This window comes from Myxine glutinosa, chromosome 1, assembly GCF_964187855.1.
Source record: "Myxine glutinosa chromosome 1, kmMyxGlut1.1, whole genome shotgun sequence".
In the NCBI taxonomy this organism is placed as follows: Eukaryota; Metazoa; Chordata; class Myxini; order Myxiniformes; family Myxinidae; genus Myxine; species Myxine glutinosa.
In genome coordinates this window covers 376,156,520-376,180,251 of record NC_136261.1, presented here as the reverse complement: position 1 = coordinate 376,180,251, position 23,732 = coordinate 376,156,520, and the positions used below count along the sequence as shown (strand labels likewise).

At 45.4% G+C, this 23,732-nt stretch overlaps 1 protein-coding gene across 4 annotated transcripts in view; it reads left to right on the top strand.

Moving 5' to 3' along the window:
- Nucleotides 1-23,732, top strand: part of LOC137415487 (ubiquitin carboxyl-terminal hydrolase 15) — a 102,960-nt gene that overhangs the window by 38,824 nt on the left and 40,404 nt on the right. For 3 of the 4 annotated variants that reach the window (XM_068101097.2, XM_068101106.2, XM_068101090.2), the window contains 8 exons: nucleotides 7,863-8,087; nucleotides 8,229-8,312; nucleotides 8,998-9,092; nucleotides 19,662-19,865; nucleotides 21,501-21,607; nucleotides 21,936-22,193; nucleotides 22,420-22,490; nucleotides 22,704-22,819. In XM_068101097.2, the coding sequence (XP_067957198.2) occupies nucleotides 7,863-8,087; nucleotides 8,229-8,312; nucleotides 8,998-9,092; nucleotides 19,662-19,865; nucleotides 21,501-21,607; nucleotides 21,936-22,193; nucleotides 22,420-22,490; nucleotides 22,704-22,819 (1,160 nt within the window). Of the gene's footprint in view, nucleotides 1-7,862; nucleotides 8,088-8,228; nucleotides 8,313-8,997; nucleotides 9,093-19,661; nucleotides 19,866-21,500; nucleotides 21,608-21,935; nucleotides 22,194-22,419; nucleotides 22,491-22,703; nucleotides 22,820-23,732 lie in introns of those variants that run through there. The other variant, XR_013621849.1, reaches the window with a different exon arrangement.

Below are 23,732 nucleotides of genomic sequence, written 5' to 3'. Positions count from 1 at the left end.
CTCCCCTCCAAATCTCCCCCATATCCCATCCCTTTCAAATCCCTCCCCTTGTCCCTTCCCTCCCAAACTCCCCCCTCACCCCTCACCCCTCCCCTTCAAATCTCCCCACCCTCATTGCTTCTCAATTTCCCCCCTCTCACTCCCCCTCCTCAAAGCGTCCTCCCCGCTTCTTCCCCCTTCCAACTCTCACCTCCATCTCCCCCAACCTTCTGCCTCGCTCTTCCCCCTCCTCAAATAACACCTCATTGTGCCTCACCCAATCACCATCAAACCTTTTGTCCGCCCCATCCTTCCCTTTCTCCGAGCTATTCTGAAATCTCTGACACACCTTCAACAGCTCTCCCTACCTCTTCCACCTCTTCCACATCTTACCCTACCCCTCCTCCCCCCTGTTCTGTATCTGATGCTCCCCCTTCCTCTTCATTAACGGTATGGACCTCAAACATCCGGGACCTTCGTTCAAACTTAACTGATCTCTCCATACAGGTTGCTTCTGTCAAACCAGACGTGATCTGCTTAACAGAAACTTTCCTCCTTTATGATGTCTCTGATTCCTTAGTATCTCTCCCGGGCTACTCCCTCCTCCGGTATGATAGACCTGAGCCTCGTCCTGGAGGCGGGGTTGCTATCTTTATCAAAAACTCTCTTCCTCACTCGCCCTGCACTGCACTCTCTCCACCTCACCCCCAGGAATACCTCTGGCTACGGCTTCCCCTTCGCTCCCACCTCTTGTTCATATGTGTGTTGTACCGTCCACCAAACAGTGATGACTCCATCTACATCTCGCTGTCTGATAATATGGACCAACTTCTATCTACTCATCCCAACTCTCTCTTCCTCATATGTGGTGATTTCAACTGTCATCATGCCAGTTGGCTGGGTGTGGGTACCTCTCTCACCAGCCATGGCTCCTCAGCAAAGGACTTCTGCGACTCACTGGGACTGACACAATCTGTCAATTTCCCGACCCGGATCTCAGTCAACGGAACATCTTCTCTTCTGGTTTTGGTTATGACTAACTTCCCTGAAAATGTCTGCTGCTCTTCTTCTGCTCCAATCGGATCATCTGATCATGTCCTTGTTAAAGTGGACTTCTCTCTGACCATCCTCAGGGAGCCTGCTCAGCGTCGACGAGTCTGGCATTTCACTCAGGCCAACTGGCACGGTCTTCAAGCAGCCATCAATCATCTGGACTGGTCTCCCATCTCTACCACCTCTGACATCAACTCATCCTGGGAATTCTTCCAAAGTAAATTGCTCTCTCTCATGCACAGATTTATCCCATCTTGTCTTCAGTTGTCATACCCTTCCCCCCGTCCATGGTACACGGAATCTTGTGGTGAGGCTGTTGCTCAGAAACAACTTGCCTTCGTCTCCTGGAAAGCAAATCCAACGGAAGGAAATCTCATTTCCTTTCACAAAGCCCGAAACAAGTGTGTGTCCACCCTCAGGAGAGCCAGGAAACAATATCTCTCCGTTCTCAAGACCGAACTCTCTTATCTGTCTCCCTCTTCCAAATCCTGGTGGCGTCTGGTCAAATCCGTTTCTGGTGTTTGTTCCCCCTCCATCCCCTCCCTTACCTCAAACGGCTACACAGCTGACTCCGCACGTGAAAAAGCTGAATGCCTCAACTCTGTGTTTGCCTCTAAATCTTGTGTCCCAAACCCATCCCTCTCTGTACCCACCATACCCAGTCGTACCCTGCTGCTCCTGGACTCCGTGTCCTTTCCTCCTGACAAGGTGGAAAAGTTTCTGTCAACCCTCGACTCTGATTCTGCAACTGGACCCGACGGGATCAGCCCATGGGTCCTAAAATCCTGCTCTGCTGCTCTATCTCACCCTCTCTCTGTTCTCTTCACCCTCTCTTTTGCTCAAGGTCAACTGCCATCTGCTTGGAAATCAGCCAACATCACCGCTTTGCACAAAAAAGGTGCAAAAACAGATCCTAGCAACTACAGACCAATCAGCCTTCTCCCAATTATCAGCAAAGTCATGGAATCCATCATTGCTTCGGATATGAAATCTTTCCTCTTCTCCAATGGCTTGATCTCTGATCATCAATTTGGTTTCAGACCAGGTCACTCTACTCTGGACATGCTGCTTCTGCTGTCTCAACAATGGATGGAGGTCCTCAATGCCAAACAGGAAATTAGAGCTGTCTCCCTCGACATATCACGTGCCTTCGACACGGTCTGGCACCCCGCTCTGCTCACCAAACTCTCCTCCTTTGGTATCCATGGAAATCTCCACGCATGGCTGGCGGGACTTCCTCTCTAGTCGTCGTCAACGTGTGGCCCTGAATGGGTTTCTCTCATCTCCTCTTCCTGTTCAGGCTGGAGTTCCCCAAGGCAGTGTTCTGGGCCCCGTGCTTTTTCTGGTCTTCATTAATGATCTCTCTGACTCTCTTGAAAATCCTCTCTATCTCTTTGCTGATGACTTCACTCTCTGCCGCTCCATGCCTCTTCCCTCAGATCGGCAGTCTGCAGCCTCCTCACTCTCTGAAGACTTGGACAAAATCACAGACTGGTCAAACAAGTGGAACATGTCTTTCAATCCTGACAAATCTCACACTCTTACTATGTCTCTCCGAAAAGATCGACTGGACAGCCCTCCCATCTACTTTCTCAACAATCCTCTCCAAGAAGTTCTGTCGCTGAAGCTTTTGGGTCTCACTATCTGCCATGATCTTTCTTGGGAAAACCACATTTCCAAGCTGGCCTCCAAAGCCAGTCGCCGACTGGGCATCCTCCGTCGTGCCAAGTCCTTCCTCGGCACACCTGAGCTCCTCACCACATACAAGGCTTTCATCCGCAGCTCAATGGAATACTGTTCTCCCCTATGGGCCGGTGCTCCTGCCTCACACCTAGCTTGGCTTCACGCTGTTGAAACCAAAGCTTTCAGAATTATTGGAATCTCCCGCGATGAAGCTATCTCTGAGGGCCTTTCACTCACTCACCGCAGGCAGGTAGGTGGTCTTTCTGTCTTCTACCGACTCCTCTCCGGCCTTGCACCCCCAGCTCTCTCTGTGCTCTGTCCCCCAAATATTCCTACAGGTCGCACAAGATCTGCCAGCAACCCTCTGATGGTTAAACTGCCGAAATCTCGGCTCTCTGCTCACCTTCACTCTTTCATTCCTCTTTTCTCCCGCCTCTGGAACAAACTCCCTCACTCCCTTCAATCCCACTCCTCCCTCCAGGTCTTTAAAACAGCTGTTCACCACCATCTCTTATCTTCCCCCATCCAAATCCTTGATCTTTTCTACCCCCGCTAATTCACCCCAGATCCACCTTGTTTGAAATTCCAACTTCTTTCCTGGAAGTCCTGGCAGTGTCCATATGTTTTATACCTCTCCCACCGCCCCCTTCCCATGCCTCCCCCCCCCCCAAAGCCCTCGCCCTCTCTCAGATCTCTCCATGTCTCCATGTCTCTCGGTCCCTGCTCTCAAATGTTGTGTTTGTGTCTTTCCCCCTCTCTCCCCATCTTGTCTACCGCTCCCGATGTTATATGTTTTATGTGTCGGTTTGTCTTTCTGTGTGATTAATGTTCGCTCTTTCACGAGCCTCGATGTTGTATACAAAAAAAAAAAAAAAAAAAAAAAGGAAGGGGAGGAAGGTTCAGCTGGACGCTGGCTGGAGCTTGATCCCGCACGGGACGTTAAGCTGGAAGTCGATGGCCACCGATGCCCCCGCAATCTGGTTCCCGCGTAGCAGCGAGTCGAACTGCGCGTCAAAGCTGCGCGCGCGCCGGGGCTGGTTGCAAACAACGTCTCCTCTCTTCAAACCTTCAATCTTCTGATAACTCAACTCAACTGAGGTCAACCCAACTCAACTCAGCTCCTCCTCAACCGAACTGCTCGGTGCATCCTCCTCACTCATCTCTGCCAGCAGTCCCTCCCAACCTCCTTTTATGAGGCGCGTGGTGATAAAGCCGCCGGCCTTTTGGACACGCCCATTGGTGAGCTCTCCTCGGCCTTGATGGGTCGCGAGGGCTCACCGATCCCGCCCCTTGATGAGGCGTTGGCAAAGCCACGCCTTGTTCCTGGCGCTTGGCTGACTCCTCCCACCTTCCGCTCCAAGATGACCTCGTGTTCAATGGAGTTTGCAGTTGGCAATTGAAAGGGGATTTGGGGCAATTGAAAGGGGATTCGACCTTAGTTCATTTGGTGCAATGCAGAGTCAATTAATGGGAAACAGAGCCTTAAACTAGAACACATAATAAGGAAATAACTATAGAGAGGTTCTATGGTGGCCTACGTGCTTGTACATGGACTAGCTAAGGGGACGACCTTTGACCTTTACACAAATGGAGGTATTTACAAGAATCATTACAATTTACAACATTGTTCCAGAAGTGCTGGTCTTTTTCCTAGGTGTTCATTGGCAAACTTTAGTCTTGCCCTGATGCTCTTTCTGGACAGCAAAGGTTTCCTCCTGGCACACCTCCCATGTAGATCAAATTTGTGCAGCCTCTTTCTCATGGTAGACTCGTGCACTTTGACATCAACAGTGGCAAGACCTACCTGTAGGTCCCGTGATGACATTCTGGGGTTTTTAGAGACTTCTTTCAGCATCTTGCGGTCTGCTCTCGGGCTGAACTTGCTGGGGCGGCCTGGCCTGAACACGTTGGCAGTTGCTTGGAATCTTCTCCACTTGTAGATGATCTTCCGGACAGTCGAATTATTGATTTCAAATTGTTTGGAGATCTTTTTAAATCCCTTCCCAGACTCGTAGGCATCTATAACCTTCTTTCTGAAGGCATCAGAGAGCTCTTTTGATCTAGGCATAGTGATGCCGCACACTTCAACAACAACGAGCAAACCAAACTAAATGTCTGAGGTTTAAATAAGACAGGTTCCTCCAAGATCCTCTCTAACGATGTTCTAATCATTTGCACCTGAGCTGGTGCACCTGATTCTAATTTTAGGTATTCGAAGTAGTGATAAATGTAGGGGTGTACTTACTTTTTCCACGTGCGAAATTTGCATTTATGTTTATTTAAATTATACAATGGACTACAAAATGTAAATGTTTCATGATATTTGTTATATTATATCACCTTTATCTATCAGTATTGTTGAAATGAAGATCAAATAGCTGTATGTTGAAATATGTTGAAAAAGTCAAAACTTTACATGGGGTGTACTTACTTTTTCACGTGACTGTATGTACTCGCGTGACTCAGCGTGCTCCTCGCGCCTCACCACATGTCGTTTCAGAGGTGTAGGCATCTTTGACCATTTCGGTGTCTTTTGGGTCTTCATGGTGTTTTGGGTCTTCAGGGTCTTTTGGATCCACTGGGCCTTTCAGGGTATTTTGGGGCTTTGAGCTGTTTTTGGGTCTTCAGAGTCTTTTGGGTCTTTGGTGTCTTCAGAGGCTTTTGGGTCTTTGGTTTCTTCAGGGTCTTTTGGGTCTTCGGGGTGTTTTGGGTCTTCGGGGTGTTTTGTGTCTTCGGGGTGTTTTGGGTCTTCGGGGTGTTTTGGGTCTTCGTGGTGTTTTGGGTCTTCGGGGTGTTTTGGGTCTTCGGGGTGTTTTGGGTCTTCGGGGTGTTTTGGGTCTTCGGGTGTTTTGGGTCTTCGGGGTGTTTTGGGTCTTCGGGGTGTTTTGGGTCTTCGGGGTGTTTTGGGTCTTCGGGGTGTTTTGGGTCTTCGGGGTGTTTTGGGTCTTCGGGGTGTTTTGGGTCTTCGGGGTGTTTTGGGTCTTCAGGGTGTTTTGGGTCTTCAGGGTGTTTTGGGTCTTCAGGGTGTTTTGGGTCTTCAGGATGTTTTGGGTCTTCAGGGTGTTTTGGGTCTTCAGGGTGTTTTGGGTCTTCAGGATGTTTTGGGTCTTCAGGGTGTTTTGGGTCTTCAGGGTGTTTTGGGTCTTCAGGGTGTTTTGGGTCTTCAGGGTGTTTTGGGTCTTCAGGGGGTTTTGGGTCTTCGGGTGTTTTGGGTCTTCGGGGTGTTTTGGGTCTTCGGGGTGTTTTGGGTCTTCGGGGTGTTTTGGGTCTTCGGGGTGTTTTGGGTCTTCGGGGTGTTTTGGGTCTTCGGGGTGTTTTGGGTCCTCGGGGTGTTTTGGGGGCTTCAGGGTGTTTTGGGTCTTCAGGGTGTTTTGGGTCTTCAGGGTGTTTTGGGTCTTCAGGATGTTTTGGGTCTTCAGGGTGTTTTGGGTCTTCAGGGTGTTTTGGGTCTTCAGGATGTTTTGGGTCTTCAGGGTGTTTTGGGTCTTCAGGGTGTTTTGGGTCTTCAGGGTGTTTTGGGTCTTCAGGGTGTTTTGGGTCTTCAGGGTGTTTTGGGTCTTCAGGGTGTTTTGGGTCTTCAGGGTGTTTTGGGTCTTCAGGGGGTTTTGGGTCTTCAGGGTGTTTTGTGTCTTCAGGGTGTTTTGGGTCTTCAGGGTGTTTTGGGTCTTCAGGGTGTTTTGGGTCTTCGGGGTCTTCAGAGTCTTTTGTGTCATCGCAGTGTTTTTGGTCTTTACGGTCTTTTTGTGTCTTCGCAGTTTTTTTGTCTTCATGGTCTTTTGGGCCTTTGGGGTGTTTTGGGTCTTGGGGTCTTGGTCTTTTGGGTCTTGGGGTCTTTTGCATTTTGGGGTCTTTTGGGTCTTTTGGGTCTTGCGGTCTTGGGTTTTTTTGGGGTCTTGGGGTCTTTTGGGTCTTGGGGTCTTTTGGGTCTTGGGGTCTTTTGGGTCTTTTGGGCTTTCGGGGTGTTTTGGGTATTCAGGGTGTTTTGGGTCTTCGCGGTTTTGTTTGGGTCTTCGTGGTTTTTTTGGGGTCTTCGTGGTCTTTTGGGCCTTTGGGGTGTTTTGGGTCTTGGGGTCTTTTGGGTCTTGGTGTCTTGGGGTCTTTTGGATTTTGCGGTCTTGGGGTCTTGGGATCTTTTGGGTCTTGGGATCTTTTGGGTCTTGGGGTCTTTTGGGTGTTTTGGGTCTTCAGGGTGTTTTGGGTCTTCGCGGTCTTTTTGGGTCTTCACGGTCTTTTTGGGTCTTCGCGGTCTTTTTGGGTCTTCGTGGTCTTTTTGGGTCTTCACTGTCTTTTTGGGTCTTCGCGGTCTTTTGGGCCTTCACGGTCTTTTGGGCCTTCGGGGTGTTTTGGGTCTTGGGCTCTTTTGGGTCTTGGGGTCTTTTGGGTCTTGCGGTCTTTTGGGTCTTGGGGTCTTGCGGTCTTTTGGGTCTTGGGGTCTTTTGGGTCTTGGGATCTTTTGGGTCTTGGGGGTCTTTTGGGTCTTGGGGTCTTGCGGTCTTTTGGGTCTTTTGAGTGTTGGGATATTTTGGGTCTTGGGGGTCTTTAGGGCCTTGGGGGATTTAAAGGGTCGTCAAGGGTCTGAGCGGTCTCAGCAGTCTAAATGTAATTCGGAGTTCACTGACTGTCTTGGGTGTGAATTTTATTTGAAGAAGACGACTTTTTGGTGGCATACAAACACACAAAAAAACAAACATAACCATATACGTTTGCTCTATTATAATAAGATACAGTATATTCAACTCCTCTCTTTCATGCTGCTTTTATGGTCTCTTAGAGGTGGTGGTTATTTGTCCCCTACCTGGAGAGGACGATACTATTAGCTCTCCACCTGTCTGTCCGTCCGCCCTGTGCATCCCTCCTGTGGTTTTCTTCATTTATTTTTCTCACCATTTGACATATTCAGCTGAAACTTGGTACATGCCTTTATTATAAGTTGCAGATCAATTTCGAGTTCCGGGGCGTTTCACCAATTTTCCACGGAGGTATGGCCTTTTTGGACGTAGAAAATATCACATATTTATACATGGGTCAGTTTTCCAGACTTTTCCCCCTTACTTATCCGTTAACATATTGAATTGAAACTTGGTAGCGGACATGTGTTGCAAAGCAATTTTCCCTCATTATTATTTTTAATTTTCAAATATCTGCAGTTGGTTGCTTGCGAGGCCTGGGAGAACCATCAGAAACGCAACAACTCGATAATTGTGGACATCTTCCACGGACTCTTCAAGTCCACACTCGTGTGTCCCGATTGTGCTAAAGTGTCGGTGACGTTCGACCCTTTCTGCTACCTCACCCTGCCGTTGCCGATGAGGAAAGAGCGCTGCCTGGATGTCATTTTGATCCCCGCAGACCCTCGTTGCAAACCCACCCAGGTAGCAAGCACCTGGTGCTCTCTCTTTGCTTCTTGGACTTAAACTGTTTATTGTGTTTGTTGTCGTGAATTTAAAATTGAAAATGTTTTTGATGCACATCCACACTGTTGATTCCCCTTACCCCAACCCCCTATCCTACAGTACAAAACAATCGTTCCCAAGTCTGGCCAGATCTCTGATCTGTGTGTCACGCTCTCGAAGTTGTCAGGGATTTCAGCACACAAGGTATTTGTCTACATTACCCCACGCATGCGAAGCGAAAAGCGGTGTTGTGCAATTTGTTCACGTCTGTCCGTCTGCCTTATCAGTTTATGATTGAGAGTTCATGATCAAGGAACAATATATTTAAATCGAATGTTATATCTTGAACATGAATCGGAACATGAATAGGAAGAGCAGTCTTGCGTTTTGCCGTAGCCTGGTTCTGAATTCGGCCCGATTCTGCATGTGTAGAGAGGAGTCAGATAATATACTTGAACACTGTGCAGGGTATCGTATTCCACTTGAACTCTAATTTCTACTTTTAAAGTCATCAACATCTTGCTCTTTCCATGGCCAACAGACTGTGTAATTTGCCTCCATCGGAGGTCATATTTTTGACAGCCTGTCATGACATCATTGTGTTTTAGTGCTTTACTTACATCTTTGATGTCACGTATGGTAGGGTTCACCGGCACTTCAAATTGCACAATAATTGACGGGTCAGGTTCACCATAAATATTGATCCCCGAGTGCATCTCGTTGTCAAATTGCATGAATAGACCCTGCCTGCTTTACTTCAGCCCTTTGTCGTTTTTATTTCTACACATCGCTCTGTCTCAATTGTGATGGCCGTAGAACACGAAACATGTTCATTGCCTTGATGCTGTTTCCTGTTCTTGTTTCTGCATGGCCCTCTTTCCCCTCAAAGATGGTCGTAACGGACGTGTACAACCACCGCTTTCATAAGATCTTCCCCATGGATGAAAAGATCAGCAGCATTTACGACCGTGATGATATCTTTGTGTACGTACAGCTAATCGTTCTTTTCCTTTTTCTACAAGTTTGATTCGAGAAATGTAATTTATATTATTATTTATATTTATATCAATATTTATTTATTTATTTTATTTTATATTCATTTATTTTTAATATATTATTATTATTATATAATTGCTATTATATTATTATTATATTATTATTATTATATTATTATATATTATATTATATTATTATTATATTATATATTATATTATTATATTATAAGCCTGGTGTTGGCTTCGCAGTTAGGGTGCCGGCTTGGGATCCTGGGTTTGCATCCCGGTCTATCGCTGAATTAACGCCAGGGGGTTGACTAAGCCTGTCATCCCTCCGAGGTCGGCAAATTGAGTACCAGTACACTGGTAATTCCATGTGTAACCAAACAGTTCAATCTTGGTTTCATCAGACCACAGAATCTTGTTTCTCACAGTCTGAGAGTCCTTTAGGTGCTTTTTTGCAAACTCCAAGCGGGCTTTCATGTGTCTTTCACTGAGGAAAGGCTTCCATCTGTCCACTTTGCCATAAAGCCCAGATCGGTGGAGTGTTGCAGTGATGGTGTCCTTCTGGAAGTTTCTTCCATCTCCACACAGGATCTCTGGAGCTCAGCCAGAGTGACCGTCGGGTTCTTGGTCACCTCTCTTACCAAGGCCCTTCTCCCCCAATTGCTCAGTTTGGCCGGGTGGCCAGCTCTAGGAAGAGTCCTGGTTGTTCCAAACTTGTTCCATTTAAGAATTACTAGGGCATGCCCGTACTATATCTATATCTAAAATTATATCCCCCCCCTCTATTTACATGAAATGGTTTGGTCCAAAGCGAACGGCTTGCGAGTGGTGACAATCCCCCCCCCTCTATTTACATGCAATGGTTTGGTCCAAAGCGAACGGCTTCCGGAGTTTGGTAAAGAAATCGCCATCGCGTACACAAACGCGCAGGAAAGCGAATGAATCGCAAATTCGTTTTTATTAGTTGTAAAACATAGTTTAACGCCAACATAGTTTGCAAACGTGAAATAAATGAATACGCTCTCAAATGTGCCATCCGAGGCAGAGTGTGCCCGCCACGTTCGGCACACGCGATCGTTCGCTGCTCTCTGATTGGTTGAATCGTTTTTTGGACATAGCTCGGTAAGTAATTGTCCGATTAATATGAAACCTTGAAAAGGCACATCCTCGGGTCCCCAGCAATATACCTGGCAAGTTAAAAGTATATCGGACCCGTGGTTGTCGAGAAACAGCGGTCACAGACAAACGTACAGACAGAGATTACTGGAATTATAGATAGATGGAGGGTTGGAGGCCACTGTGCTCTTGGGAACCTTCAATGCAGCAGAAATTTTTTGTATGCTTCCCCAGATCTGTGCCTCGACATAATCCTGTCTCTGAGCTCTGCAGGCAGTTCCTTCGACCTCATGGTTTGGTTTTTGCTCTGATATGCATTTCCAGCTGTGAGACCTTATATGGACAGGTGTGTGCCTTTCCAAATCATGTCCAATCAATTGAATTTACCACAGGTGGACCCCAATCAAGGTGTAGAAACATCTCAATCAAGGCATGTCAAATATGAAGCCTTGGTGAGGGGTGTGGTGTCCCCCCCCCCACCCCCCCCCCCCCCCCCCCCAGCCACGGCTCATGAAATCGGTGTATTAGCCCCCTTACTCCACTCGTTTTCCTTTGAAAGGTAAAGGATGCAGGCAGCCAATTCTTACGGGTCCGGGACAGCCTGAGACCAGAAATTTAAAACGTGAAAACTTATGTAAAATGGAAATTGACAATTTGTGCTGACACAACAGAAAGAACCATAGCACTTCCCTCCCCGGCTTTCTTTACCAACTCTACTGGTACTTCATCTTTAATGTGCATTTGAGTATCAAAACACCCGATATATTTTATAAATTCCTAAAGTGAGCCGAGGGAGACAGAGTGTTTTTTTCTTCTTCTTTATTTGCCAACAACTCGGCACGACACTTTTAGTGAACACGCAGTGAGCCGCATCTAGATACACACTTTGTGTTTTTAAACTTTTATTTGATTAGTCTCAATATCTCAAAAGTGGCAATTACAGGCTTTAGACATTGGATGTTCCAGCAGATCCGGCGAATGACCGGGGACAGATATTGCTACGCTACGTGGATAATTAGCCGGCCGAGTGAGGGCCCCCGAAAGACCAGACTAGAGAGAATTGTGACCTTCCCGACTTTCCCTCCCAGTTCTACTTCGTTGGAATGCAGTAAAGTTTCCCGAGCTCCCACGCTCCTTCCATGTGTTAAAAGCCCGATTTCGAACAGGAATAAAATACTCGGTCATTTCACCAACTTCTGCAAACGCATAACATCATGCATGTAAACAATGTAGCGTCTCACTTTCTGTTCGAGTAAATGATTGCAGCACTTGGTGATTCTTCCACAAATTGTGTGCTATTCGTCTTCCCCTCATTTATTTTGGTTCACAATCTCCAGCAGGAGGCCTTCCAAATAAACATCGAACTGGAGTTGCTTTGCACAACTCGCTTGTCACTGCACTGCTGCTATGTATTTGACACAACAACAACAACAACAACATGCATTTTAAGGCCATTTTCCCTGCTAGAGCGGGGGTTAGCCTTGTGGTCCCCATGACAATCTTCTCCATCTTGCCCTATTTTCTGCATCTCCCCTTGTTAGCCCCCTTGCGCGCATTTCTTCTTCCACCATCTTTAGCCAAGTCTTTCTTCATCTTCCCCGTCCTCTACTTCCTTCTACATTCATTTCCATCACTCTTCTCAACCAGTCACTTTCATCCTTCCTCAACACATGACCAAACCATCTCAACCTGTTCCTCTTCACAGCATCAATCACAGGCTCTATTCCCATCATCTTTCGCAATTCATCATTTGTCTGACTCTCTCTCAACGATACTCCGCACATCCATCGAACCATTCACATTTCCACCCTTTCCAGCCTTCGTTGCTGCTCTACGTTCATTACCCATGTCTCGCTCCCATAAATCACAACACTTCTCACACATGCAGCATACACCTTTCCCTTCAGCTTCAACGACATTCCCCTCCTCATCAGCACGCCACTCAGTTCCCGAAACCTCTTCCATGCACATCTCACTCCAGCAACCGTTGCCGAGTCTGATCCACCTTCTCCATTCAGCATGTCTCCGAGGTAGCAAAATGTTTTCACACCTTCCAGCTTCACACCGTCTCCAAGATCCAACTCAACATTTCCTCCATCTGCAGCTTCCTCTGTGCACACCTTACATTTGAATGTAGCTGCCACACTGGTTAATGACCCTCTCAGACCACTGCATTTTTGATGAACCCACTCAGCGCACATTGTACATTGAATGGAGTTCACTCCGACACCTTTCCTGCACACAGCACAGGGCCACTTCCCAGTTCTTTCCACCTCACCACATGCTTTATCACTTGCCATCACCTTCGTCTTTCCGATATTCACCTTCAGACCTTTTGTCTCCATACATTCCTTCCACTTGTTCATCTTTTCCTTCAGTCCATCCATACTTTCCGCAATCAACACTAGATCATCTGCATACAACAACTCCCATGGTAAACCCTCCTTTACGTTCTGAGCCAGCACCTCCATCACAGCTACAAATAGTAGTGGACTTAGTACCGACCCCTGATGCACTCCCACCTTCACCTCAAACTGACCACTGTTCCCGTCCTTCATCCTTACAACTGTGCGCGCTCTTTTGTACATTGCCATCACTACTCTGATCAACCATCCCTCCACTCCTAACTTCCTCAATGCCCATTTCAATACTTTGCGTGGAACCCTATCGAATGCTTTCTCCAGATCAACAAACCCAAGAAACAACTTCTTCCTCTTCTCCATGTACTTCTGCAACTGCCTCACAATAAAAAGCGTGTCTGTCGTTCCTCTTCCTGGCATAAATCCAAACTGCATTTCGTCGATCTTCACTTTCTTCCTTATCCTCCTCTCCAACACCCTTTCCAATACCTTCATTCCATGCTCCAATAACTTTATCGCTCGGTACGAGCCACACTCCAGAGGGTCACCTTTCCCCTTGTATAGAGGGACGAGGGTACTCAGTTCCCAAGCCACTGGAATGCGGCCTTCTTTCACCACCAGATTACAGATCTCTGTCATTCTCTTCACACCCCAACTTCCTGCTGCCTTCAACATATCTCCCACAACTCCCGTCGGCCCTCCCGCTTTTCTACTCGTCATTGCTTTTATCGCTTCCTCAACTTCCTTCTCAGTTATCTTCTCTGCCGGTCCTAAAACTGGGTTACTCTCCATGTTGCCATCCCATTCATTCTCTGTATTCAACAGCATTTCCATATATCTTTTCCATCTTCCTTTAATTCCATCTGGGTCCTCAACGATTTGTCCCACTTCATCCTTCAAACAACTCACTCCATCACATCACACCTCTCTTTCGCTATCTGCTTTGCAATCCTGAATACCGCTCTCTGACCCTCTTCCGAATGCAAGCGTTCTCCGAACATTTTCCTACATGTCTCCTACGCCTTTGCTACCTCTTTCTTTGCAGCCTTATAACTTTCATGCTCTGCTGTTTCTGCTCCCGTACCCTTCGCCTTCTGCCACTCCTTGAACTTCTTCCTCTTCTCGTCAATCCTCTTTCCAACTTCATCATCCCACCACCATGTTTCTGAGTGCCTCGGTGGTCCTTTTGTCCATCCACATACCTCACCAACGGCTCCCCACAGACTAGCTTTCATTGACATCCAACCACTTTCAAGCTCAACCACATCATCCTCTACCCTACTCAGCCTCTCTTTTAATGCCTCCCTTACTGGCACCTCTTTCAACCTCCACGCCTTCATTCTCGGTTGGTACTTCACCCGCCGAGCTCTCCTCGCACCTTTCACCCTTGTGTCGCAGACAACCAAGTCGTGCTGTGAAACAGCCTCCTCCCCTGGGATCATCTTTGTGTCCCGGAGGTGCCCCCTATCTCGCCTACGCACCATCAGGTAGTCAACGGTTGTCGTCGACCCACCTGACGTGTATGTAACGAGCTTATTATCCTCTTTCTGGAACTGAGTATTACAAATCAACAAATCAGCTCCATCAGCAAACTCCAAAATCCTTTCACCTTCTCCATTTCTCACACCATATCCATAACCCCCATGAACTCCCTCAAAACCATCCATACTCCTTCCCACATGTCCATGTCCATGTCCATGCTGCTATGTATTTGATGATCAACGGAAATGAGTCATCACCTCGTCCACCGATCCTGCAAGAGCGGGAACTGAACTTTTGAGTCGTTTAGGGTCGCTTGTGAACTTCGTCCTGTCATCTCGCTCAATGTCCAAAGAAACGTATAATTTGTGCATCATTTTTGGGCCAAACGATTGCTTTATTACCCTCGCCTGAGGAGAGGATATTTCATTTGAGTCCGTTTGTTTGTTGGTCTGTCTGTTTCTTTGTCCGCACAGGATATACATGATTTTCTCTGCAACCATTGGTCTGATTGACAGGAAATTTTCACCATTTCGTGCAACTCCACCTGTAGAATTTTTAAATTAGAATTGTGACATCATATGTCACGTGGTATGGCCGCCATATTGGAAAAACCGAAAAAAATTGCACCTCTATATCTCCGAAAGCGCTGCATAGAAAAAATTGAGTCATGGCTCATTGTAAAGAACTCTCCATAGGGAATAAAATATGTTAATGATGATGTCATAGGTGCCTCCATTACGACGTCATAATTCAACAAGTGCAAAACTTCATCCGATCAAGATGAAATTTCTTGAGCGTCATCTAGAAAAAAAAAAAATGCTTACGTCATCGTTTACGTGGTTTGGCCGCCATCTTGGGAAAACCGAAAAAATTTGCACCTCTATATCTCTGAAAGCGCTGCATAGAAAAAATTGAGTCATGGCTCATTGTAAAGAACTCTCCATAGGGAATAAAATGTTAATGATGATGTCATAGGTGCCTCCATTATGACGTCATAATTCGACAAGTACAAAACTTCATCTGATCAACATGAAATTTCCTGATCGTCATCTGGGGATAAATTGGTGGAGAAAAAAAAAATGACGCCAACGGTCACGTGGTTCGGCCGCCATATTTGTTTTTAACACAAAAGCCTTAAAAACCACTGACAACACATCCTGGTGAGGGTCTGCGATCTCTGATTGCTCTTTCTTGTTACCCTTGCCAAAGGAGAGGGTATTGCATTTGAGTCCATTTGTCTGTCTGTCTGTTTGTTTGTCCGCACAGAATAAATGTTATTTTCTCGGCAACCCTCAGATGGCGCCCATACCACATGCGATTACAACAAACAAAAACAACTGGCAATTTTTGGCAGGAAAGTTTGACAGGAAATTTTCACCGTCGGTGCACCTCCACCACAGTAGTTCATGTGGTATGGGCGCCATCTTGGAAAAAACAAAAAACTTTGTTCCTCTATATCTCCGAAAGCGCTGCACAGAAAAAATTGACACATGGCTCATTGTAAAGAACACTCCTTGGGGAATAACATTTGTTTATGATGATGTCATAGGTGCCTCCATTATGATGTCATAATTCGACAAGTACAAAACTTCATCCGATCAAGATGAAATTTGTTGAGTGTCATTCAGGGATAAATTGGTGGAGAAAAATACCCAATGATGTCGTCGGTCATGTGGTTTTGCCACCATATTTGTTTTAACACAAAAGCCTTAAAACCTACTAAAAACACATCCTGGCGAGGGTCAGCAATCTCTCATTTCTCTTTCTCGTTACAGAATTGATTTCTGCTGATGCCTAGGTGCATTTAATTACTCAGTAGATGAATGTGACATGCATTTCGTCAGCCAACCCCCAACCCTCACTTTTCTGTTTTTTATTGGATCTGTTCCTGTTAGGTATTAGTCTGTGTTATCTAGTTACTTTAAATACACGTTCGCATACTTAACATGATAAGAAAACCTAAAATTTTCCATGAAAAAAAAATTAAAAAGCTTGCACTTAAAGGAATGTGAACTCGTCGACATAATGAAGAATTGTGCACAAATGCCCTCATGCGGATCAACAGGTCTGGTATTGTAAGCATGTAATCTGGTGTCAAGGGGGAAGAACCTTATTTTTAGCTTCTCCCATTCCTGAAGGTACTTTGTCAGCAAGTGAGAGTCTGCACGCAGATCTACTTTAAAATCTCAGGTGTAATGTAATCTATCTATAGATTACATTACACTTGAGATTTTAAAGTAGATTTAGTAGGTAGTAGTCAATGATGTCATGTCGCTCTGGGATACGAAGCCTCTCAACATTATGAGACAAACAAACGTGAGTGCTAAGCCGTCCTGGCGGATACACTATGGCATTTTCCAAATACTTTGATGACTTGCCCGAGGATGCAAAACACAGATTTCGTGAGAAAATAGCTCTCTGTGATGGTACAGATACATATTTATTCCTTGAAGAAAACCAACTTGGCAGACAACGTGAATTTGTGGCCTAGGATTGAATATCCAGATATCGTGAACAATCTGGTCCTGACAACAAGCCCCATGACTGAGCAACAGATGAAAGCATTCAAATCCATTGAATCAGTCCAACTATTTTATAAGTGGGTGGGTGCAGGAAGTGACTGTGAAAGCTTTTTGAGGCGAAAACCTTTTATTGACAGTAAGGGTAAGTAATTGTCATCGTCTTAAAGTTCTTCTTCTTGTTTCTGACTCAAATGGACTCCCTGCCAAGGTATCTTGACCAGAATGTAAAATTAAGAATCGGTACAGAATTTTCCAAACGAGGAGATGAAATCAAGTGAATAGGATGAGTGTTACCCCAACCACGTGTGGGGCGTGTGTGTGTGTGTGTGTGTGTGTGTGTGTGTGTGTGTGTGTGTGTGTGTGTGTGTGTGTGTGTGTGTGTGTGTGTGTGTGTGTGTGTGTGTGTGTGTGTGTGTGTGTGTGTGTGTGTGTGTCACACAACACAACTGTGACATAGAAGAGCGGATAAAACCTCTCGCAATTCTCCAGATCCTACTCCCCACGATGAGTTAGTTTTTATATTTGTGACATTCATGTCTCTTTTCAGACTCTGTATGTGTTGATGAAATGATAACGTACAGGATGTATTAATTAGCAGTACTCATCGACTGTGCGTGAATTGTTGTCACTTTGCCTGCCGTTTTCTTGATAATTTCTCAGTTTGAGTTCCTTGATTTGTTACAATTCTTGGTACATGATAAAACGATATATCCTTTTCTCTGTTAGCACGATTAAAGCTCCCAAGACCACACAAAGCACGGCATTTTCACTTTGAAATGGCACCAGCTCATATATACTTCATGATGTAACCACCTCACTTTGTCCACTGTAATGATGGCAGTATTATGCAGCCTCGTTCGCACAGCGGAAGTGACGTCTATTGCACACGGCCTATATAACAAAAGTTTTGACCTCATATCAAATGTTATTTACTATATTAAATAGATTCTCATGTCTCATGTTATCTTCTAGAATAAATATTGAGTGGCTGTAGCTATGTCACCTATATTCACTCATTGATTGGTCATGACAACGACCAATTGGATGTGACCGTTTTTGCCAGGATTGTTATTCATGTCTATTGTTAGCGTGTCTATCTGCTTCAGCAAATAATGGTCCATCTAGGTGGTGCGGTAAATCACGCACTAGCCTCGCATCGTGTTACCTCACCGGCGGTGATTGAAATATTCGTGATTACGGTATGGCGTTTTTATTACTTTCCTCATCTTGTGCCTCATCCTGATTATGATATTGATCATGGTGCTGCCTTGACAATGTTACGTTTCCTTGACTCCCCGAACACTAAGCGGCCATCCATATTTGGTGAGCCGACATGGTATTCCCGCCCGGAGGGCGTGGGTGCCCGTTAATCGATAAAACCCGGTGATGCTCTGCAGTTTCGTCCACAGATCTAATGTAATCGATATAACCTTTTAGCTCCTACACAAGCCTCGATCTTGTATACAAAAAACAAACAAACCCCAGCGACACTTTTCAGTTCAAAGTTTCTTTCTCGGATCTAATGTAATCTATATAACCCAGCAACGCTTTTCACTAAAAGGTTTTGTCCTCAAATCTAATGCAGTCTATATAACCTGGTGACACTTTGCAGTTGATGGTTTCATCCACAGATCTAATGTAATCTCTATAACCTGCAGCATTTTTTGTTGGGCCTTGTAGCGCATCTCAGACCACTTGCTCGATTGACACTCAGGGTGCCTTTATTACGTTTCGAGTTTTTTTTTTTTTTTTTTTTTTGTATACAACATCGAGAATCATGTAAGAGCTAACATTAATCGCAAAAAACAAACTGACACAAAATATATGATAAAGGTAGTGGGAGACAAGATGGGGAGAGAGAGGGAAGCACACAAGTGCAACATTTGAGAGCAGGGAGATCTGTGGGAGGGAGAGGGCTTGGGGGGGGGGAGGCCTGGGAAGGGGGGGTGGCGGTGGGAGAGGTATAACACACATGGACACTGCTAGGACTTCCAGGAAAGAAGTCGCTATTTCAAAAAAGTGGATCTGGGGTGAATTGACGGGGGTAGAAAAGATCAAGGTTTTGGATGGGGGAAGACATGGACACTTCAATTCATAAACACATGGAGTTGGCTACTCGAGTCTGTGGTCTGTGTGCTGTGCTGAAAAGCCTATGGGCTGAACTTGTTTGTCTGGGTAGCCTGAGGCACAGTTTGACATGGTTGTTGAATTTGACCATAACATTGTTGTCCCCCGTCGCACCGCGGAGCGAAAGGGGGAATATGGTTTTCCCGTGCATCCGTGCGTGCGTGCGTGCGTAAGCGAAGGACCGAATTCTAATTTGGTGTGTGGGTGCAACCCACGTCAAAATCCAAGATGGCCACCACCATGTATGTCTGAACCTTGTGAGTGGAATATCTTGAAAAATAAGCGAAGTACCAACTTATATTCTGGTGTGTGGGTGTATCTAGGCATAAGGAAGAACGCTATTGAAAATTGGGTCGCCACGTCAAAATCCAAGATGGCCGCCACCATATATATGTCTGAACATTGTGAGCGAAATATGTTGAAAAATAAACGAACTACTAACTTCTAATCTGGTGTGTGGGTGCATCTACACATAAGGGAGAACGCTATTGAAAATTGGGTCACCACGTCAAAATCCAAGATGGCCGCCTTGCGTCTTACACTTTGTCAACTCACATCACTTCACCGACGGGGGACCTAGGCGTAACGCTTGTTACTTCTAACTTGATTTTGTACCTTGAATGCGGATTATGTCCAAGTTAGCCACATCCGTCTGTGGTATATTTATCTCCTCCTAGATCTACTGCAATCAATTTCAAGGCATTTGATAAATTACTTCACACAATGGCCTCTAAAGGTGGTTATATATATATATATATATACACACACCGCTTGATACGCAGCATGGAAATAGGGTTAGACATTTTACATTTCAAATATGCTAAATTATTAAAATGTTTTTAATCTCTCAGGGGCTCACACTCGATGTTTGGAGGTCACCGAGGTGAATACCCTGACAAGGCTCTGCATCGTTAAATGCTCGGGTCTTGTTTTTGTTTCCAACAGTTACGAAGTGCAGACGAAGCATCAAGACGACTGCGAGCACATCCTTGTGCCCGTCTATTTACGTGAGAAGCGTCTGAGCGGCAGTGGCTTCAATTCCAACCTACTACCAGGTGGAACACTGTTTGGCCAGCCCTTGTTGCTCTCCGTCCCACGTCACACCACTACGTGCCAGAAGCTTTATCAGATACTGCTCGAGCGCATGGAGTAAGACTTTCCTGTTCTTCGGCCTTTGCAAAAGATTCCTTTACAATTTGGATGTTCGAGTTTTGCCCAAAATGTTTTGCAACACTTTCTATACTTCAGTCAAAATCAACAGGAAATGTCTGTAACTTATTCTATGGTTAATTTTGAACGTCCCGCTTACCACTGCAGTGCCGCGGAACAATACGTTTTCTAGTGCATGTGCAGGGGGCAGTCAAAATGGCACTGTGTGGTAATGAGCGTTTTCAACAACAGCCTCTTGTTGAATTTCTTGTGGTGGAGAAGAAATCAGTAATGAACATTTACAGGCGGTTTAAAAAATTATACGGAGTCAATGCTGTTGATAAAAGCACTATTAGTCGTTGGACTTCACGAATTGCGGGTTCTGAGAAAGGCCAAGCGGAGCTCAGTGACGCGCCTCACTCTGGCCGGCCAACAACAGCAGTCACTCCGGCGTTGCTTCAATGTGCTGATGAACACATTCGCAAGGGCCGACGGATTACAACCAGAAGACTTGCAACTGAGCTCTCAGTATCCAAGGGAAGTGTGAACAACCTTATTGATCCTTAGTATATTTAAAAGTGTGTGCACGTTGGGTTCCACGAAGCTTAACCGCAGATCACAAAACTTTGCGGAAAGAGGTGTGTTCCGATTAGCTCTCCCGTTACGAGGCTGATGGTGAAAGCTTTTTGTCACGGATCGTCAGTGGGGATGAAACATGGATCCATCACTTTGAGTATCTTTGTTGAGACCAATATGAGACCAAATGGAATGGCATCATCCAACTTCTCCTCGGAAGAAGAAGTTTAAGGTTACCCCTTCAGCAGGGGAAGTAATGGCCACTGTTTTTTGGGGATGCAGAAGGGGTGATTTTTGTAGACATTATGCCAGGTGGTCAAACCATTAACTCTGATCTGTACATTCAAACTTTAAAAATCGCAGAAGTGTTTAAGGAGAGTTCGACCTCACAAAAATGTTGCTGAAATCCTCCTTCAACACGACAACGCACGACCACACACAAGTTTGAAAACGCAAGAAGCAATCACAAAACTCGGATGGACTGTTCTTCCCCACCCACCCAACAGCCCAGATCTTGCTCCCTCAGATTTCCACCTCTTTGGAGCCCTCAAAGATGCCACCATGGAAAAAGGTTTGGGAGTGATGACGAGGTTCTTGAAGAAGTGAAGAAGTGGCTGCGAGTGCAGGATGCAGACTGGTACAATAACAGGATACATGCTCTTGTTTCTCGCTGGCGCAAGACTGTTGAAGTTGACGGAGATTATGTAGAAAAATGAAGAGTGTAATAAATACATCTAGGTATCCTATGAGTATGTTCAAATAATTATATAACAAATTACTAGCAATAAAAAAATTGTGTTGCAAAACTTTTTGGGCAGCCCTTGTAGAATATCTGGGAAAACTTTTTCCTGGTTTTCCTTTGTTGGTCACCTGTAGGTAAGGAAGGGATGCTTGTGCCTGTGGGAGGAGGATGAGATGCTGCCACTTGCTGAATGGTTCCATATGTTCCCCTTGGAGTTGTTGAGATTCTTCATGATTGCCGAGTTATTGCTGTTGCACATTCATAATTCCCCCTACTCACCCCCACTCTCCTTGCCATGTTCGGATATGCCTTTCCAGTCGCTACGTTAACCGCCCTGCTGACGAGGATGATGACGATGCGTACGATGGACTCTTCTACATGGATCAGAATAATGTGAACAACTTTCACTTCAACAGGCAAAATGGTACAGCACACACAGTGACCATCGTTGTCACAAACACTCCTGAATGACTTGTTTACAAGGATTGTTAAAAAGTGTTAATATGTGATTCATCAACATGGTGGCATTTTGGGTGTGTGATGGGGTGGGGTTGGGGAAGCAGTCAATCTTTTTCCTCAACAATGAATCAAGTGAAACTGGTTTCCTGTTAGTAGTTTCCAGCTGGTGTCAGACTTGTTTTACCCATACTGAGTTTCCTGATTCCTGGTATTTTTGGCTCCAAAAAGGTTTTTTTATTTTTAAGGAGTAAACGTTTTGCCCCTCCCTCATCGACACGTGGTGCTTGGTTCAGGTGAGATGGACATGGAGGACGAGGAGTCGAGCCACGATCACGAGCTACCATCCGAGACGGACGACAGCCCTTTGGATGAGTCCGACAAGGAGGTTGAGTTGGCGAGTCGTGAGCCAATGGGCAACGTGAACGCCGCCCGCCGTGATGCGTGCCCGGCTCGGCGACGTCCGCCCCTTTTCACCTTCCACATTGTGAACGCCTATGGGAGCAGTGAAATCAACACCATCATGGATGACGGGCAGCCCATAAAGTTTTCCAGTACGCCTCCGTTCTACGCCAATACTAACTTACCGATACCGATTAAGCTGTAAAGCAATTTCAAACTCTACTTTCTATCGCATCCACGATTGTGAATAAAGGGCGCCCCTCTTGTGCACCTTTTATATATATTTATTTTTTGCAAGTATTCCGGGTTGGAAACTTTGATATATTGATACACTCTGGAACATTAAATATTGATGTTGAAACACACTGTTGTCCACAGATCGACCGTACATTGCGCTTGACTGGGACTCACGAATGAAGCAGTACTATTATGATGAGAAAGCTGCTGAAGTAGGACCTTTAAAATTATTATTTCCCATCGTTCTGCTGTGAACTGCATGGTTTTTTGATGGGTTTTTTTGGATACATATTTAAATTCTCCAATAGAACGGATGAACATTTTTTTTTAATTGCAAGTTTTCCGAAACTGCAACTCCATAGCTGCAACTGCAACTAAAAACCCTAACAACTCCATAGCTCATGCAAGTACCCTTCCTGTTTTAGGATTTAAAAAAGCACGAGAGCATGTCCACCCACCCCGCCAAGAAGCACATGGTGCGCCTTCACGACTGCATCAAGCTCTTCACCACCAAGGAGATGCTGGGAGAGCACGACCTTTGGTGAGCTGCTCGTCAATTCAGATTGTGATCACATTCTGGACCTTTTACCCCTCGCCATTTTGTTCAATTATATTCCCTCTCAGATGTCAAACAGGTTGTATCCACCGATACCCGCACTGACAGATCGTCGGTTGTTTGTCCTCCCCCAAAGAGGATTCGAGACTATTGCAATGCCCCTGTTTGTTTGTGTGTGTGTGTGTGTGTGTGTGTGTGTGTGTGTGTGTGTGTGTGTGTGTGTGTGTGTGTGTGTGTGTGTGTGTGTGTGTGTATGTCCGTGCAGATATATTTTTGCTTTTGAAATGTTTTTCTCTGCAACCGCTTGTCCGATTGATGCAAAACTTTAAACATAAGAGGGACTCCCCATGGAGAATATTTTGTTGCTAACTCTGACGTCATAGGTTACATGGTATGACAGTCACATTGGATTAAAGGAAAACTAGAACAATGCGACTGTCACCGATATGCCTCTGCATAGTCTCACAACGGGTAGATGCCATCACTCTGCATATGTATGGGTAGGGGATCACGTTTGTGAAGTTTCGTGTTCATCGGATAAGGTTCGTTTTTCTATCCAAGATGACTGCCAAACCATGTGACCTATGACATCATCATTTTCAAACTATATGCAACAGTGCTGTTAGTTGATATTTGTAAAATTTCGCATCGATAGGGTGAGCGGTTTCAGAGATATAATTATTTTATATTTTCCTTCAATCCAATATGGCTGCCAAACCATGTGACCTATGATGTCATAAATTTAATATTTCAATACAAATGGGTCATAGATTATGTGCATGCAATTTCAGATTTTTAGGATAAGGAATTCGATTAAAACATTTTTGGCTGGTATACCACTTCACCTATGATGTGATCATTATCATGCTTTTGTTCCCCATTGGGATTCCTTGACGAT